The following is a 17,250-nucleotide window of genomic DNA, read 5'->3' on the forward strand; positions in this document are numbered from 1 at the left end:
TGACTGGGCAGTGTGCCCGGTGCCTGCTCGTTGGCCACCCATTGACTGGGTAGTGTGCCCGGTGCCTGCTCGTTGGCCACCCATTGACTGGGTAGTGTGCCCGGTGCCTGCTCGTTGGCCCTCCATTGACTGGGTAGTGTGCCCGGTGCCTGCCCGTTGGCCACCCATTGACTGGGCAGTGTGCCCGGTGCCTGCTCGTTGGACACCCATTGACTGGGCAGTGTGCCCGGTGCCTGCTCGTTGGACACCCATTGACTGGGCAGTGTGCCCGGTGCCTGCTCGTTGGCCACCCATTGACTGGGCAGTGTGCCCGGTGCCTGCTCGTTGGACACCCATTGACTGGGCAGTGTGCCCGGTGCCTGCTCGTTGGCCACCCATTGACTGGGCAGTGTGCCCGGTGCCTGCTCGTTGGCCACCCATTGACTGGGCAGTGTGCCCGGTGCCTGCTCGTTGGCCACCCATTGACTGGGCAGTGTGCCCGGTGCCTGCTCGTTGGACACCCATTGACTGGGCAGTGTGCCCGGTGCCTGCTCGTTGGACACCCATTGACTGGGTAGTGTGCCCGGTGCCTGCTCGTTGGCCACCCATTGACTGGGTAGTGTGCCCGGTGCCTGCTCGTTGGCCACCCATTGACTGGGTAGTGTGCCCGGTGCCTGCTCGTTGGCCACCCATATACTGGGTAGTGTGCCCGGTGCCTGCTCGTTGCCCACCCATATACTGGGTAGTGTGCCCGGTGCCTGCTCGTTGGACACCCATTGACTGGGCAGTGTGCCCGGTGCCTGCTCGTTGGCCACCCATTGACTGGGCAGTGTGCCCGGTGCCTGCTCGTTGCCCACCCATATACTGGGTAGTGTGCCCGGTGCCTGCTCGTTGGACACCCATTGACTGTGCAGTGTGCCCGGTGCCTGCTCGTTGCCCACCCATTGACTGGGTAGTGTGCCCGGTGCCTGCTCGTTGGACACCCATTGACTGGGTAGTGTGCCCGGTGCCTGCTCGTTGGACACCCATATACTGGGTAGTGTGCCCGGTGCCTGCTCGTTGGACACCCATTGACTGGGTAGTGTGCCCGGTGCCTGCTCGTTGGACACCCATTGACTGGGTAGTGTGCCCGGTGCCTGCTCGTTGCCCACCCATATACTGGGTAGTGTGCCCGGTGCCTGCTCGTTGGACACCCATTGACTGGGTAGTGTGCCCGGTGCCTGCTCGTTGCCCACCCATATACTGGGTAGTGTGCCCGGTGCCTGCTCGTTCCCCATTCATATACTGGGTAGTGTGCCCGGTGCCTGCCCGTTGGCCACCCATTGACTGGGTAGTGTGCCCGGTGCCTGCTCGTTGGACACCCATTGACTGGGTAGTGTGCCCGGTGCCTGCTCGTTGGACACCCATTGACTGGGCAGTGTGCCCGGTGCCTGCTCGTTGGCCACCCATTGACTGGGCAGTGTGCCCGGTGCCTGCTCGTTGCCCACCCATATACTGGGTAGTGTGCCCGGTGCCTGCTCGTTGGACACCCATTGACTGTGCAGTGTGCCCGGTGCCTGCTCGTTGCCCACCCATTGACTGGGTAGTGTGCCCGGTGCCTGCTCGTTGCCCACCCATTGACTGGGTAGTGTGCCCGGTGCCTGCTCGTTGGACACCCATTGACTGGGTAGTGTGCCCGGTGCCTGCTCGTTGGACACCCATTGACTGGGTAGTGTGCCCGGTGCCTGCTCGTTGGACACCCATTGACTGGGTAGTGTGCCCGGTGCCTGCTCGTTGCCCACCCATATACTGGGTAGTGTGCCCGGTGCCTGCTCGTTGGACACCCATTGACTGGGTAGTGTGCCCGGTGCCTGCTCGTTGGCCACCCATTGACTGGGTAGTGTGCCCGGTGCCTGCTCGTTGGCCACCCATTGACTGGGTAGTGTGCCCGGTGCCTGCTCGTTGGACACCCATTGACTGGGTAGTGTGCCCGGTGCCTGCTCGTTGGACACCCATTGACTGGGTAGTGTGCCCGGTGCCTGCTCGTTGCCCACCCATATACTGGGTAGTGTGCCCGGTGCCTGCTCGTTGGACACCCATTGACTGGGTAGTGTGCCCGGTGCCTGCTCGTTGCCCACCCATATACTGGGTAGTGTGCCCGGTGCCTGCTCGTTGCCCACCCATATACTGGGTAGTGTGCCCGGTGCCTGCCCGTTGGCCACCCATTGACTGGGTAGTGTGCCCGGTGCCTGCTCGTTGGACACCCATTGACTGGGTAGTGTGCCCGGTGCCTGCTCGTTGGCCACCCATTGACTGGGTAGTGTGCCCGGTGCCTGCTCGTTGGCCACCCATTGACTGGGCAGTGTGCCCGGTGCCTGCTCATTGGCCACCCATATACTGGGTAGTGTGCCCGGTGCCTGCTCGTTGGACACCCATTGACTGGGTAGTGTGCCCGGTGCCTGCTCGTTGGACACCCATTGACTGGGTAGTGTGCCCGGTGCCTGCTCGTTGGACACCCATTGACTGGGCAGTGTGCCCGGTGCCTGCTCGTTGGACACCCATTGACTAGGGTAGTGTGCCCGGTGCCTGCTCGTTGGCCACCCATTGACTGGGTAGTGTGCCCGGTGCCTGCTCGTTGGACACCCATTGACTGGGCAGTGTGCCCGGTGCCTGCTCGTTGGACACTTGTATTATTGACAGTATGTTTGTTTATTCCATGTGTAATTCTGTGTTGTTGTTTGTGTCGCACTGCTTTGCTTTATCTTGACCAGGTCGCAGTTGTAAATGAGAACTTGTTCTAAACTTGCCTACCTGGTTAAATAAAGGAGAAATAAAAAAATATATTTTTAAAAAACTCATAGCCGCAGACTTACGGCAGATCGACGGGGACCGCCAGTCCACGGTGACACCCTGGTGACAGCATCGGTGGGCGTAGGCTGCTACGCTGGTACAGAAACAGTCACAGTCCCCACCACGACTACAGCCGCACGTATCAGCCAGACAGTTCATATAGAACCATGTCACATCCACCTGGACAGGGGGAGACAGGAAGGAACCTTTCAGACCCTTAAGACTGTTGTCCACTAGCGTAGGGATATGGTCGTAACAGCCTGATACGACACACAGCCTGATACAGAGGGTAGGGGTTATGTAATGTGGAGAAGAGATAGGACAGCAGACCAGCTGACAGAGGGTAGGGGTTATGTAATGTGGAGAAGAGATAGGACAGCAGACAGAGGGTAGGGGTTATGTAATGTGGAGAAGAGACAGGACAGCAGACCAGCTGACAGAGGGTAGTGGTTATGTAGAGGGTAGGGGTTATGTAGAGGGTAGGGGTTATGTAGAGGGTAGGGGTTATGTAATGTGGAGAAGAGATAGGACAGTGGACCAGCTGACAGAGGGTAGGGGTTATGTAGAGGGTAGTGGTTATGTAGAGGGTAGGGGTTATGTAGAGGGTAGGGGTTATGTAATGTGGAGAAGAGATAGGACAGCAGACCAGCTGACAGAGGGTAGGGGTTATGTAATGTGGAGAAGAGACAGGACAGCAGACCAGCTGACAGAGGGTAGGGGTATGTAGAGGGTAGTGGTTATGTAATGTGGAGAAGAGATAGGACAGCAGACCAGCTGACAGAGGGTAGGGGTTATGTAATGTGGAGAAGAGACAGGACAGCATACCAGCTGACAGAGGGTAGGGGTTATGTAATGTGGAGAAGAGATAGGACAGCAGACCAGCTGACAGAGGGTAGGGGTTATGTAATGTGGAGAAGAGATAGGACAGCAGACCAGCTGACAGAGGGTAGGGGTTATGTAATGTGGAGAAGAGATAGGACAGCAGACCAGCTGACAGAGGGTAGGGGTTATGTAATGTGGAGAAGAGATAGGACAGTGGACCAGCTGGCAGAGGGTAGGGTTTATGTAATGTGGAGAAGAGATAGGACAGCAGACCAGCTGACAGAGGGTAGGGGTTATGTAATGTGGAGAAGAGATAGGACAGCAGACCAGCTGACAGAGGGTAGGGGTTATGTAATGTAAGGTGTATGTCAGGCTTGAGAGAAGCCCCAGTAATACTAACAGCCACAGTAACATCAAGCCACAGAAAGATCTGTGAGACAGCCTACAGTAACATCAAGCCACAGAGAGATCTGTGAGACAGCCTACAGTAACATCAAGCCACAGAGAGATCTGTGAGACAGCCTACAGTAACATCAAGCCACAGAGAGATCTGTGAGACAGCCTACAGTAACATCAACCCACAGAGAGATCTGTGAGACAGCCTACAGTAACATCAACCCACAGAGAGATCTGTGAGACAGCCTACAGTAACATCAACCCACAGAGAGATCTGTGAGACAGCCTACAGTAACATCAACCCACAGAGAGATCTGTGAGACAGCCTACAGTAACATCAACCCACAGAGAGATCTGTGAGACAGCCTACAGTAACATCAAGCCACAGAGAGATCTGTGAGACAGCCTACAGTAACATCAAGCCACAGAGAGATCTGTGAGACAGCCTACAGTAAGACAGTACGATCCTGATGTCTGTGCTTTACAGTGAGTCAAACAGCCTCTGGGAGCTGACTCAAATAACCAGAGCCCCCCCAGCACTCAACACAGACAGCTGAAACAGCAGAGGGAGAAACTGCATGGCACAGTATAGACACACACATGCTCTTCTATACCAACGCACGCACGCACACACACACACGTAAACATAAACAGATATCCACATATGTATGCATACCCACTCCCACGCAACACAGCCTTCTCCTCCATTGGCTGAGCTGCTGGCTGTCATTCTCCATACTCACCACCGGGTGGCAGACTAGGAAGACCTCGCTGAGCAGGACTCCACACAGCCTCTTGGAGAACGGCTCCCTCAGTGGGTTCAGACTGCAGGGGTGTCTGATGTCTGGGCTGTTAACACACTGGACACACACATATCTAACGTCAGAAGACTGACAATAGACACCTGTATCATGCATGAACACATGCACACACAGAGACTAATACACACAGAGACTAATACACACAGAGACTAATACACACAGAGACTAATACACACAGAGACTAATGGGCTTGGCGACCAGAGACTAATACACACAGAGACACAGAGACTAATACACACAGAGACTAATACACACAGAGACTAATACACACAGAGACTAATACACACAGAGACTAATACACACAGAGACTAATAGACACAGAGACTAATAGACACAGAGACTAATAGACACAGAGACTAATAGACACAGAGACTAATACACACAGAGACTAATACACACAGAGACTAATACACACAGAGACTAATACACACAGAGACTAATACACACAGAGACTAATACACACAGAGACTAATACACACAGAGACTAATACACACAGAGACTAATACACACAGAGACTAATACACACAGAGACTAATAGACACAGAGAATAATAGACACAGAGACTAATAGACACAGAGACTAATAGACACAGAGACTAATACACACAGAGACTAATACACACAGAGACTAATACACACAGAGACTAATACACACAGAGACTAATACACACAGAGACTAATACACACAGAGACTAATACACACAGAGACTAATACACACAGAGACTAATACACACAGAGACTAATACACACAGAGACTAATACACACAGAGACTAATAGACACAGAGACTAATACACACAGAGACTAATAGACACAGAGACTAATACACACAGAGACTAATAGACACAGAGACTAATACACACAGAGACTAATACACACAGAGACTAATAGACACAGAGACTAATAGACACAGAGACTAATAGACACACACTATCCACTGAGAATAGACAGCGGGGGTTTCGAAACTTGCCTCAGCTGCCGTCCAGCTGTTGCCAAACTCCTGAGGCGTGGCAGAGTCTATGTTCTCTGGTGTCCTCATCTCATTGACCGTCCTCAGATCAAAGTTCCCACACAGACCGCTCAGCTTGCCCTGGACACAGTATTCACATGAATATTACACCAATCACAGACCTCTCAGCTTGTCCTGGACATAGTATTCACATGAATACTGCACCAATCACAGACCTCTCAGCTTGCCCAGGACACAGTATTCACATTAATATTACACCAATCAGACCTCTCAGCTTGTCCTCAACACAGTATTCACATTAATATTGCACCAATCACAGACCTCTCAGCTTGTCCTGGACACAGTATTCACATTAATATTACACCAATCACAGACCTCTCAGCTTGTCCTCAACACAGTATTCACATTAATATTACACCAATCACAGACCTCTCAGCTTGTCCTGGACACAGTATTCACATTAATATTACACCAATCACAGACCTCTCAGCTTGTCCTGGACACAGTATTCACATTAATATTACACCAATCACAGACCTCTCAGCTTGTCCTCAACACAGTATTCACATTAATATTACACCAATCACAGCTCTGTAGAGTAATAAGGAAGGGCTTGGTGACCTGATGGTGCTAATCAAGGGCTTGGTGACCTGATGGTGCTAATCAAGGGCTTGGTGACCTGATGGTGCTAATCAAGGGCTTGGTGACCTGATGGTGCTAATCAAGGGCTTGGTGACCTGATGGTGCTAATCAAGGGCTTGGTGACCTGATGGTGCTAATCAAGGGCTTGGTGACCTGATGGTGCTAATCAAGGGCTTGGTGACCTGATGGTGCTAATCAAGGGCTTGGTGACCTGATGGTGCTAATCAAGGGCTTGGTGACCTGATGGTGCTAATCAAGGGCTTGGTGATTAGTTGATTTGTTCAATAAGCTGTGACAGATTGCAGGATCCAGAGGCCTGGGTTGAGAAAGACTGCTATTGGAGACAGAGGCTGCTTTGTAAAGACAGGGCCCAACCTGTCTGGGGTAGGGAAACACTAACAACCCTTGATGCCCAACCTGTCTGGGGTAGGGACTGTGAAACACTAACAACCCGTGGTGCCCAACCTGTCTGGAGTAGGGACTGTGAAACACTAACAACCCGTGGTGCCCAACCTGTCTGGAGTAGGGACTGTGAAACACTAACAACCCGTGGTGCCCAACCTGTCTGGAGTAGGGACTGTGAAACACTAACAACCCGTGGTGCCCAACCTGTCTGGAGTAGGGACTGTGAAACACTAACAACCCGTGGTGCCCAACCTGTCTGGAGTAGGGACTGTGAAACACTAACAACCCGTGGTGCCCAACCTGTCTGGAGTAGGGACTGTGAAACACTAACAACCCGTGGTGCCCAACCTGTCTGGAGTAGGGACTGTGAAACACTAACAACCCGTGGTGCCTAACCTGTCTGGGGTAGGGACTGTGAAACACTAACAACCCGTGGTGCCCAACCTGTCTGGAATAGGGACTGTGAAACACTAACAACCCGTGGTGCCTAACCTGTCTGGGGTAGGGACTGTGAAACACTAACAACCCGTGGTGCCCAACCTGTCTGGGGTAGGGACTGTGAAACACTAACAACCCGTGGTGCCTAACCTGTCTGGGGTAGGGACTGTGAAACACTAACAACCCTTGGTGCCTAACCTGTCTGGGGTAGGGACTGTGAAACACTAACAACCCGTGGTGCCTAACCTGTCTGGGGTAGGGACTGTGAAACACTAACAACCCTTGGTCCCTAACCTGTCTGGGGTAGGGACTGTGAAACACTAACAGCCCTTGGTGCCCAACCTGTCTGTGGTAGGGTCTGTGAAACACTAACAACCCTTGGTGCCCAACCTGTCTGGGGTAGGAACTGTGAAACACTAACAACCCTTGGTGCCTGACCTGTCTGGGGTAGGGACTGTGAAACACTAACAACCCTTGGTGCCTAACCTGTCTGGGGTAGGGACTGTGAAACACTAACAACCCGTGGTGCCTAACCTGTCTGGGGTAGGGTCACACTAACAACCCGTGGTGCCCAACCTGTCTGGAGTAGGGTCTGTGAAACACTAACAACCCGTGGTGCCTAACCTGTCTGGGGTAGGGAAACACTAACAACCCGTGGTGTCTAACCTGTCTGGGGTAGGGAAACACTAACAACCCGTGGTGCCTAACCTGTCTGGGGTAGGGACTGTGAAACACTAACAACCCGTGGTGCCTAACCTGTCTGGGGTAGGAACTGTGAAACACTAACAACCCTTGGGTAGGGACTGTGAAACACTAACAACCCTTGATGCCCAACCTGTCTGGGGTAGGGACTGTGAAACACTAACAACCCTTGGTGCCTGACCTGTCTGGGGTAGGGGATGTGAAACACTAACAACCCTTGATGCCCAACCTGTCTGGGGTAGGGACTGTGAAACACTAACAACCCTTGGTGCCTGACCTGTCTGGGGTAGGGACTGTGAAACACTAACAACCCTTGGTGCCTAACCTGTCTGGGGTAGGGACTGTGAAACACTAACAACCCTTGGTGCCTAACCTGTCTGGGGTAGAGTCTGTGAAACACTAACAACCCGTGGTGCCCAACCTGTCTGGGGTAGGGACTGTGAAACACTAACAACCCTTGATGCCCAACCTGTCTGGGGTAGGGACTGTGAAACACTAACAACCCTTGGTGCCTAACCTGTCTGGGGTAGGGACTGGAAAACACTAACAACCCGTGGTGCCTGACCTGTCTGGGGTAGGGTCTGTGAAACACTAACAACCCGTGGTGCCCAACCTGTCTGGGGTAGGGGCTGTGAAACACTAACAACCCTTGGTGCCTAACCTGTCTGGGGTAGGGACTGGGAAACACTAACAACCCTTGGTGCCTAACCTGTCTGGGGTAGAGTCTGTGAAACACTAACAACCCTTGGTGCCTGACCTGCCAGCGTGGTCCAGCCTGGATGTGGACCGTGGTCTTGCGATCCCAGAGCACGGTCAGGTCCTCCTCGGGAACGTGGACCACGGTGAAGAGCCCAGCGCTCCATATGAACACCTCCTGCCTCCAGTCGATCACACTGGACGGGTTCTACACAAGATGGAGGACAGGAAACAGGACAATATTGATTAACAGGATGAGATGAGCCAGGGGGGTCCGGGGGTAGTGGCCCCCTGTGTTTTTTTTTAACCTAATTTATTGGTTTGTTGTTCATTGAGGTGAGGATAGAGGACATGACAGAGGACAAGGGAGAGGACAGGGAAGAGGACAAGGCAGAGGACAGGGAGGAGGACAGGGAAGAGGACAAGACAGAGGACAGGGAAGAGGACAAGATGGAGGATAGGGAAAAGGACAAGCTGGAGGACAGGGAAAAGGACAGGGATCATGAATTAGGTAGTCTTAAATAAGTGAAATGTGTACCATAATTGGTAAGGTGTGACAAAAGTAATGTGATATTCATTGGGTCAGAGGGGTCAGGGGGTTAAGGGTAGTTCCTCTCTCTGTAATGTTTTCATCAAACATTTCTTAGTACACTACATTAACCCTATCGAAAGCAAGTAAACAAACAAGTAACGGGCCGCTAGTGGAAACTGGGCAGCATCCCAGCGGCATCCCAGCGGTGACTTGGTAGGACCACCAGCCGCAAGCTACCTGGTAAGGTTGAGGAGCAGGAGCATGCACTTACTGGTTTGCCACCGTCGTCGTCGAACGCAATGAAAGATCTACCAATGTTGATGAGTAGAGATTTCCTGCAGATGACGCCGCTGTCGTAACAGTCCACGTTCTCAGCCGTCACACTCATCATCAGATCAGCACTGCTCTGAAGGTCGGATGGGGAAAAACAACATGAAAATAGCAAGCTAACCCAGGAATGAACTATGCTACTGAAAACTATGAAATGTGTTAAGTATATTGCGTAATTAAACCCTAAGCCAGTCTATTCATCAATCCCTTCATCCATTCATGGATATCTCACTTTCACGGATTTCTTGCATTACATTTATTCATTCCATTTTATTATCAAATAATGAGGGAAAATACATGAACTTGAGTACTGGAAATGTGACTCTGGTACCTTTACTAGGTAGACTTTACACACTCCAACGTAGTCAACCAGCATACCTTTACTAGGTAGACTTTACACACTCCAACGTAGTCAAACAGCATACCTTTACTAGGTAGACTTTACACGCTCCAACGTAGTCAAACAGCATACCTTTACTAGGTAGACTTTACACACTCCAACGTAGTCAAACATTATACCTTTACTAGGTAGACTTTACATACTCCAACGTAGTCAACCAGCATACCTTTACTAGGTAGACTTTACACGCTCCAACGTAGTCAAACAGCATACCTTTACTAGGTAGACTTTACACACTCCAACGTAGTCAAACAGCATACCTTTACTAGGTAGACTTTACACACTCCAACGTAGTCAAACAGCATACCTTTACTAGGTAGACTTTACACACTCCAACGTAGTCAAACAGTATACCTTTACTAGGTAGACTTTACACACTCCAACGTAGTCAAACAGCATACCTTTACTAGGTAGACTTTACACACTCCAACGTAGTCAAAGAGCATACCTTTACTAGGTAGACTTTACACGCTCCAACGTAATCAAACAGCATACCTTTACTAGGTAGACTTTACACGCTCCAACGTAGTCAAACATCAGACCTTTACTAGGTAGACTTTACACACTCCAACGTAGTCAAACAGCATACCTTTACTAGGTAGACTTTACACACTCCAACGTAGTCAAACAGTATACCTTTACTAGGTAGACTTTACACACTCCAACGTAGTCAAACAGCATACCTTTACTAGGTAGACTTTACACACTCGAACGTAGTCAAACATTATACCTTTACTAGGTAGACTTTACACGCTCCAACGTAGTCAAACAGCATACCTTTACTAGGTAGACTTTACACACTCCAACGTAGTCAAAGAGCATACCTTTACTAGGTAGACTTTACACACTCCAACGTAGTCAAACATTATACCTTTACTAGGTAGACTTTACATACTCCAACGTAGTCAAACATTATACCTTTACTAGGTAGACTTTACACGCTCCAACGTAGTCAAACATTATACCTTTACTAGGTAGACTTTACACGCTCCAACGTAGTCAAACATTATACCTTTACTAGGTAGACTTTACACGCTCCAACGTAATCAAACAGCATACCTTTACTAGGTAGACTTTACACACTCCAACGTAGTCAAACAGCATACCTTTACTAGGTAGACTTTACACACTCCAACGTAGTCAAACAGCATACCTTTACTAGGTAGACTTTACACACTCCAACGTAGTCAAAGAGCATACCTTTACTAGGTAGACTTTACACGCTCCAACGTAGTCAAACAGCATACCTTTACTAGGTAGACTTTACACACTCCAACGTAGTCAAACAGCATACCTTTACTAGGTAGACTTTACACACTCCAACGTAGTCAAACAGCATACCTTTACTAGGTAGACTTTACACACTCCAACGTAGTCAAACAGTATACCTTTACTAGGTAGACTTTACACACTCCAACGTAGTCAAACAGCATACCTTTACTAGGTAGACTTTACACACTCCAACGTAGTCAAAGAGCATACCTTTACTAGGTAGACTTTACACGCTCCAACGTAATCAAACAGCATACCTTTACTAGGTAGACTTTACACGCTCCAACGTAGTCAAACATCAGACCTTTACTAGGTAGACTTTACACACTCCAACGTAGTCAAACAGCATACCTTTACTAGGTAGACTTTACACACTCCAACGTAGTCAAACAGTATACCTTTACTAGGTAGACTTTACACACTCCAACGTAGTCAAACAGCATACCTTTACTAGGTAGACTTTACACACTCGAACGTAGTCAAACATTATACCTTTACTAGGTAGACTTTACACGCTCCAACGTAGTCAAACAGCATACCTTTACTAGGTAGACTTTACACACTCCAACGTAGTCAAAGAGCATACCTTTACTAGGTAGACTTTACACACTCCAACGTAGTCAAACAGCATACCTTTACTAGGTAGACTTTACACACTCCAACGTAGTCAAACATTATACCTTTACTAGGTAGACTTTACATACTCCAACGTAGTCAAACATTATACCTTTACTAGGTAGACTTTACACGCTCCAACGTAGTCAAACATTATACCTTTACTAGGTAGACTTTACACGCTCCAACGTAGTCAAACATTATACCTTTACTAGGTAGACTTTACACGCTCCAACGTAATCAAACAGCATACCTTTACTAGGTAGACTTTACACACTCCAACGTAGTCAAACAGCATACCTTTACTAGGTAGACTTTACACACTCCAACGTAGTCAAACAGCATACCTTTACTAGGTAGACTTTACACACTCCAACGTAGTCAAAGAGCATACCTTTACTAGGTAGACTTTACACGCTCCAACGTAGTCAAACAGCATACCTTTACTAGGTAGACTTTACACACTCCAACGTAGTCAAACAGCATACCTTTACTAGGTAGACTTTACACACTCCAACGTAGTCAAAGAGCATACCTTTACTAGGTAGACTTTACACGCTCCAACGTAATCAAACATCAGACCTTTACTAGGTAGACTTTACACACTCCAACGTAGTCAAACAGCATACCTTTACTAGGTAGACTTTACACACTCCAACGTAGTCAAACATCAGACCTTTACTAGGTAGACTTTACACACTCCAACGTAGTCAAACAGCATACCTTTACTAGGTAGACTTTACACACTCCAACGTAGTCAAACAGTATACCTTTACTAGGTAGACTTTACACACTCCAACGTAGTCAAACAGCATACCTTTACTAGGTAGACTTTACACACTCGAACGTAGTCAAACATTATACCTTTACTAGGTAGACTTTACACGCTCCAACGTAGTCAAACAGCATACCTTTACTAGGTAGACTTTACACACTCCAACGTAGTCAAACAGCATACCTTTACTAGGTAGACTTTACACACTCCAACGTAGTCAAACATTATACCTTTACTAGGTAGACTTTACACGCTCCAACGTAGTCAAACATTATACCTTTACTAGGTAGACTTTACACGCTCCAACGTAGTCAAACAGCATACCTTTACTAGGTAGACTTTACACACTCCAACGTAGTCAAAGAGCATACCTTTACTAGGTAGACTTTACACACTCCAACGTAGTCAAACAGCATACCTTTACTAGGTAGACTTTACACACTCCAACGTAGTCAAACATTATACCTTTACTAGGTAGACTTTACATACTCCAACGTAGTCAAAGAGCATACCTTTACTAGGTAGACTTTACACACTCCAACGTAGTCAAACAGCATACCTTTACTAGGTAGACTTTACACACTCCAACGTAGTCAAACATTATACCTTTACTAGGTAGACTTTACACGCTCCAACGTAATCAAACAGCATACCTTTACTAGGTAGACTTTACACGCTCCAACGTAGTCAAACAGTAGACCATCAAATGTCCTGTAGTGGCGGTCCCCATAGGCTGTGCACATGGACGGACACGGATGGAACACACACTGGAACGTTCCGTGCTGGCAGACACTGAAAGAGACACACAGCGTCAACCATCCTGATTCAGTACCAACCTGCCAGCAGACTGCTACCACTTAACGTAAGCACATTCTGTCATAACTAATGGTCGCCTTTTGTTCGGGAGGCCTCAGCGATTATCGTCTGCCCGAAAAGTAGGGATCTCGTCAACTGCCAAATGTTGAATCACCAGCGTTCATAGTGCTATTATACAGATTCCCATCTCCCCTCTTCCCTGGCTAACTGCTAGAAGAAGAAATGGATGGAGAGAAGAAAGGAGAAAGACTGAGATCACCGTTTCACTCGGCAGGGAGACTGTTGAATGAACGGCCGTCATACAAGGACTCTCTGTAAGCCAGAGCTGGGAGGTGATTTTCTATGATAGATAATACAGGGTTATGGATATCAGGTGAACAGTCTTACCGGAGGTCCAATCTATACAAGACTCATCACCTGAAGCTCAGCAATGATCCTGGAAAATTGTTTAGCTGTTCGAAGATTTGTCTTAATTCGGCCGCACGTTGCCAGGTTTTGCCAGGTACTGAGTCAACAAATGTGTCAGTGACTCAGGCACTTGAAATGTCATGGCAAATGAAAGCTGTATTGATGATAGATCTAATAAGGGGTTGAATATAGAGGGGTGTTTAGAGGAAACAATACCTCTGTGTCATACTTCTGTACAGGAAATGATCTGAAAACCATTAATTTATGACTGTAGATAATTAGGTTCCACTCTCTCCTAAAACGTGTTGAGTTTGATACATATCATGTTTGGTTCGAGAGGAGTTTCATCTCTGGTAAAGTCTGTGTATGAGTTGTTTCTAAACGTACCATTGATGACAAGGGGAGGTGACTCTATCTCCTGGATAGTACTCTTTCCCCTTCCAGATGCAGGGGCAGGCATCAGGCTCAAAACACTCATCACCATGTTTCAGCAACCTGGGAAACACACACAAACAAACACAGCTGTCAGGTTTATTCCCTTTAGTTCAGAATTAATCTGTTTCTCTACTTGTAGAACAAACTGAACTTGGTTTGATTTTGCTTTGTAACTTTTTCACACAGAGATACTGTGTCTTTGTAACCGATGTGAAATGGCTAGCTAGTTAGCGGTGGTGCGCGCTAATAGAGTTTCAATCGGTGACGTCACTCGCTTTGAGACCTTGAAGTAGTGGCCTTTGTGGAGCGATGGGTAACGATGCTTCGTGGCTGACTGTTGTTGATGTGCGCAGAGGGTCCAGGTCGGGGCGAGGGGACGGACTAAAGTTATACTGTTACATCTCAATGCATGTACTCTACTAAGTTCATCGCCACCCGGACAATTTACAGTGACTCCCCCACCGCACTCCATTGGTTTTTACACTGCTGTTACTGTCTGTTTATTATCTATACATAGTCACTTTACCCCTACCTACACGTACACTGCTGCTACTCTCTGTTTATTATCTATACATAGTCACTTCACCCCTACCTACATGTACACTGCTGCTACTCTGTTTATTATCTATACATAGTCACTTTACCCCTACCTACATGTACACTGCTGTTACTCTGTTTATTATCTATACATAGTCACTTCACCCTTACCTACATGTACACTGCTGCTACTCTGTTTATTATCTATACATAGTCACTTTACCCCTACCTACATGTACACTGCTGTTACTCTGTTTATTATCTATACATAGTCACTTTACCCCTACCTACATGTACACTGCTGCTACTCTCTGTTTATTATCTATACATAGTCACTTTACCCCTACCTACATGTACACTGCTGCTACTCTCTGTTTATTATCTATACATAGTCACTTTACCCCTACCTACATGTACACTGCTGCTACTCTCTGTTTATTATCTATGCAGTCACTTTACCCCTACCTACATGTACAAATTACCTCGTCTAACCTGTACCCCCCGCACATTGACCCGGTACCGGTACCACATTTACTCGGTACCGATAGCCAGTGTATTCAGCCTCGTTACTGTTATTTTATTACTTTTTTTATTATTGCACTGTTGGTTAAAGGCTTGTCAGTAAGTATTTCACAGTAAGGTCTACACCTGTTGGTTAAAGGCTTGTAAGTAAGTATTTCACAGTAAGGTCTACACCTGTTGGTTAAAGGCGTGTAAGTTAGTATTTGACGGTAAGGTCTACACCTGTTGGTTAAAGGCCTGTAAGTAAGTATTTCACAGTAAGGTCTACACCTGTTGGTTAAAGGCTTGTCATTAAGTATTTCACAGTAAGGTCTACACCTGTTGGTTAAAGGCTTGTCAGTAAGTATTTCACGGTAAGGTCTACACCTGTTGGTTAAAGGCCTGTAAGTAAGTATTTCACGGTAAGGTCTACACCTGTTGGTGAAAGGCTTGTCAGTAAGTATTTCACGGTAAGGTCTACACCTGTTGGTTAAAGGCTTGTAAGTAAGTATTTCACGGTAAGGTCTACACATGTTGTTCGACACACGTGACAAATAAAGTTTGATTTGATCTCTCAACCCAGATCTTTTGCCCAACTCTGTGCCAAGAGGACTGGACGACAGAGGGAGCGCAAGAGTCAGTCTGGGTCCAGTAACTGCCGCTACAGTCAGGAAATGAGAAAAGGGAAGGGGGGGATGGGTAAACTCTGGATGAAAAGGAGAAACACTCGTTACATGAGAAAACCAGACGATTAGGATTCTCAGAGATAGAGAGAAACAGCCTTTGTCCGGGCCGTTCCATTGGGTTTCCACACTGTTAGAGTGACGGGGCTGATAAGAATCTTGTAATATCGCGGCGACGGGTCAGAGTTATATCCCCTGGAGGGGGGGGGGGGGGGAGAGAGAGCGAGAGAGAGAGAGAGCGAGAGAGAGAGAGAGAGAGAGAGCGAGAGAGAGAGCGAGAGGCTGGGGACAGTAGACAATGAAGCGACACATTGAATGGTCTGGCCACAAACCTAGAGGTTCATCTGTGTTAAGTTACACTGCAGATAAAGTGGTGTTAACAGCTTTCTTTATCCGCCCGCCAAGCCGCTGGATCGATTACCCTGATCAAAGCTTCCATAATAATTCATTCTCTACCGCAGTCTGACTGTGCTGACTTGCAGTAGCTATGAATAAATCTCAGTCAAGGAATTCATCTGTCTCTATCGCTCGTTTAATTAAACCTTATCTAATTGTGTATCACTGTGCATACCTGTATAATTAAGACAGAGGTGATAGTCATTCTGCAAGTCATAATCATGTACTATAATGCTTCAGTGATTTCACGACACACATTCTAACTCATTTTAACTTAAAGTTTATTTCCTTAACACTCAAACTGCTAATTTAACAATGAATTAGTAGGATTTATATCAATTTCACAAAAGTGTACATTTAAACACTACATTGTCATTTGTTTGCACCAACTCGTTAATATTCTGTATGTAGGTGAACATTGTTATCAGCTGGTTCAAGCTCCTTGTAAGGGACCACCTTATTTTATGCCTAAAAAAAAAGACCTGAACCGACAGGCATGAGAGCATTAGTCTTTCAATCTTTTTTTAGCAGGCTCTTATTTCTGCCAGGAATGCCCATTACGAAGCTGAGGAAATCTTGGGCAGTATTGGCATTTTCTGGATGGGAGGGCTGTGGTGCAAAGCAGTGCCAGAAGTTGAACTCTACAGGGTTCATTATTGAGATGTGGAACTTTTTCCCAGGATGACTACAGAGAAAGGCATTTAGTGCGGATGATACACAACTATATGGGTTACGCTATCACAATGTAAGATACACACATGTTTCCTGACAGGTCAAATTCAAGTTTTAGGTTGCAGGGACGTTCTGAGAGCGTTTATTTATAGGTTGCAGGGACATTCTGAGAGCATTT

The 17,250-nt window shown here is 47.7% G+C and overlaps 1 protein-coding gene across 1 annotated transcript in view; it reads right to left on the reverse strand.

Moving 5' to 3' along the window:
* LOC129834102 (otogelin-like) overlaps positions 1–17,250 on the reverse strand; it is a 176,003-nt gene that overhangs the window by 42,435 nt on the left and 116,318 nt on the right. Inside the window, exons 23-29 of the mRNA XM_055898860.1 lie at positions 14,236–14,343; positions 13,278–13,416; positions 9,504–9,638; positions 8,762–8,908; positions 5,818–5,937; positions 4,770–4,886; positions 2,832–2,988 (exon numbers count right to left, since the gene is read on the reverse strand). Coding sequence (XP_055754835.1) covers positions 2,832–2,988; positions 4,770–4,886; positions 5,818–5,937; positions 8,762–8,908; positions 9,504–9,638; positions 13,278–13,416; positions 14,236–14,343 — 923 coding nt within the window. The remainder of the gene's footprint in view (positions 1–2,831; positions 2,989–4,769; positions 4,887–5,817; positions 5,938–8,761; positions 8,909–9,503; positions 9,639–13,277; positions 13,417–14,235; positions 14,344–17,250) is intronic.

Source organism: Salvelinus fontinalis, chromosome 35 (genome assembly GCF_029448725.1).
Source record: "Salvelinus fontinalis isolate EN_2023a chromosome 35, ASM2944872v1, whole genome shotgun sequence".
NCBI classification, from domain to species: Eukaryota; Metazoa; Chordata; class Actinopteri; order Salmoniformes; family Salmonidae; genus Salvelinus; species Salvelinus fontinalis.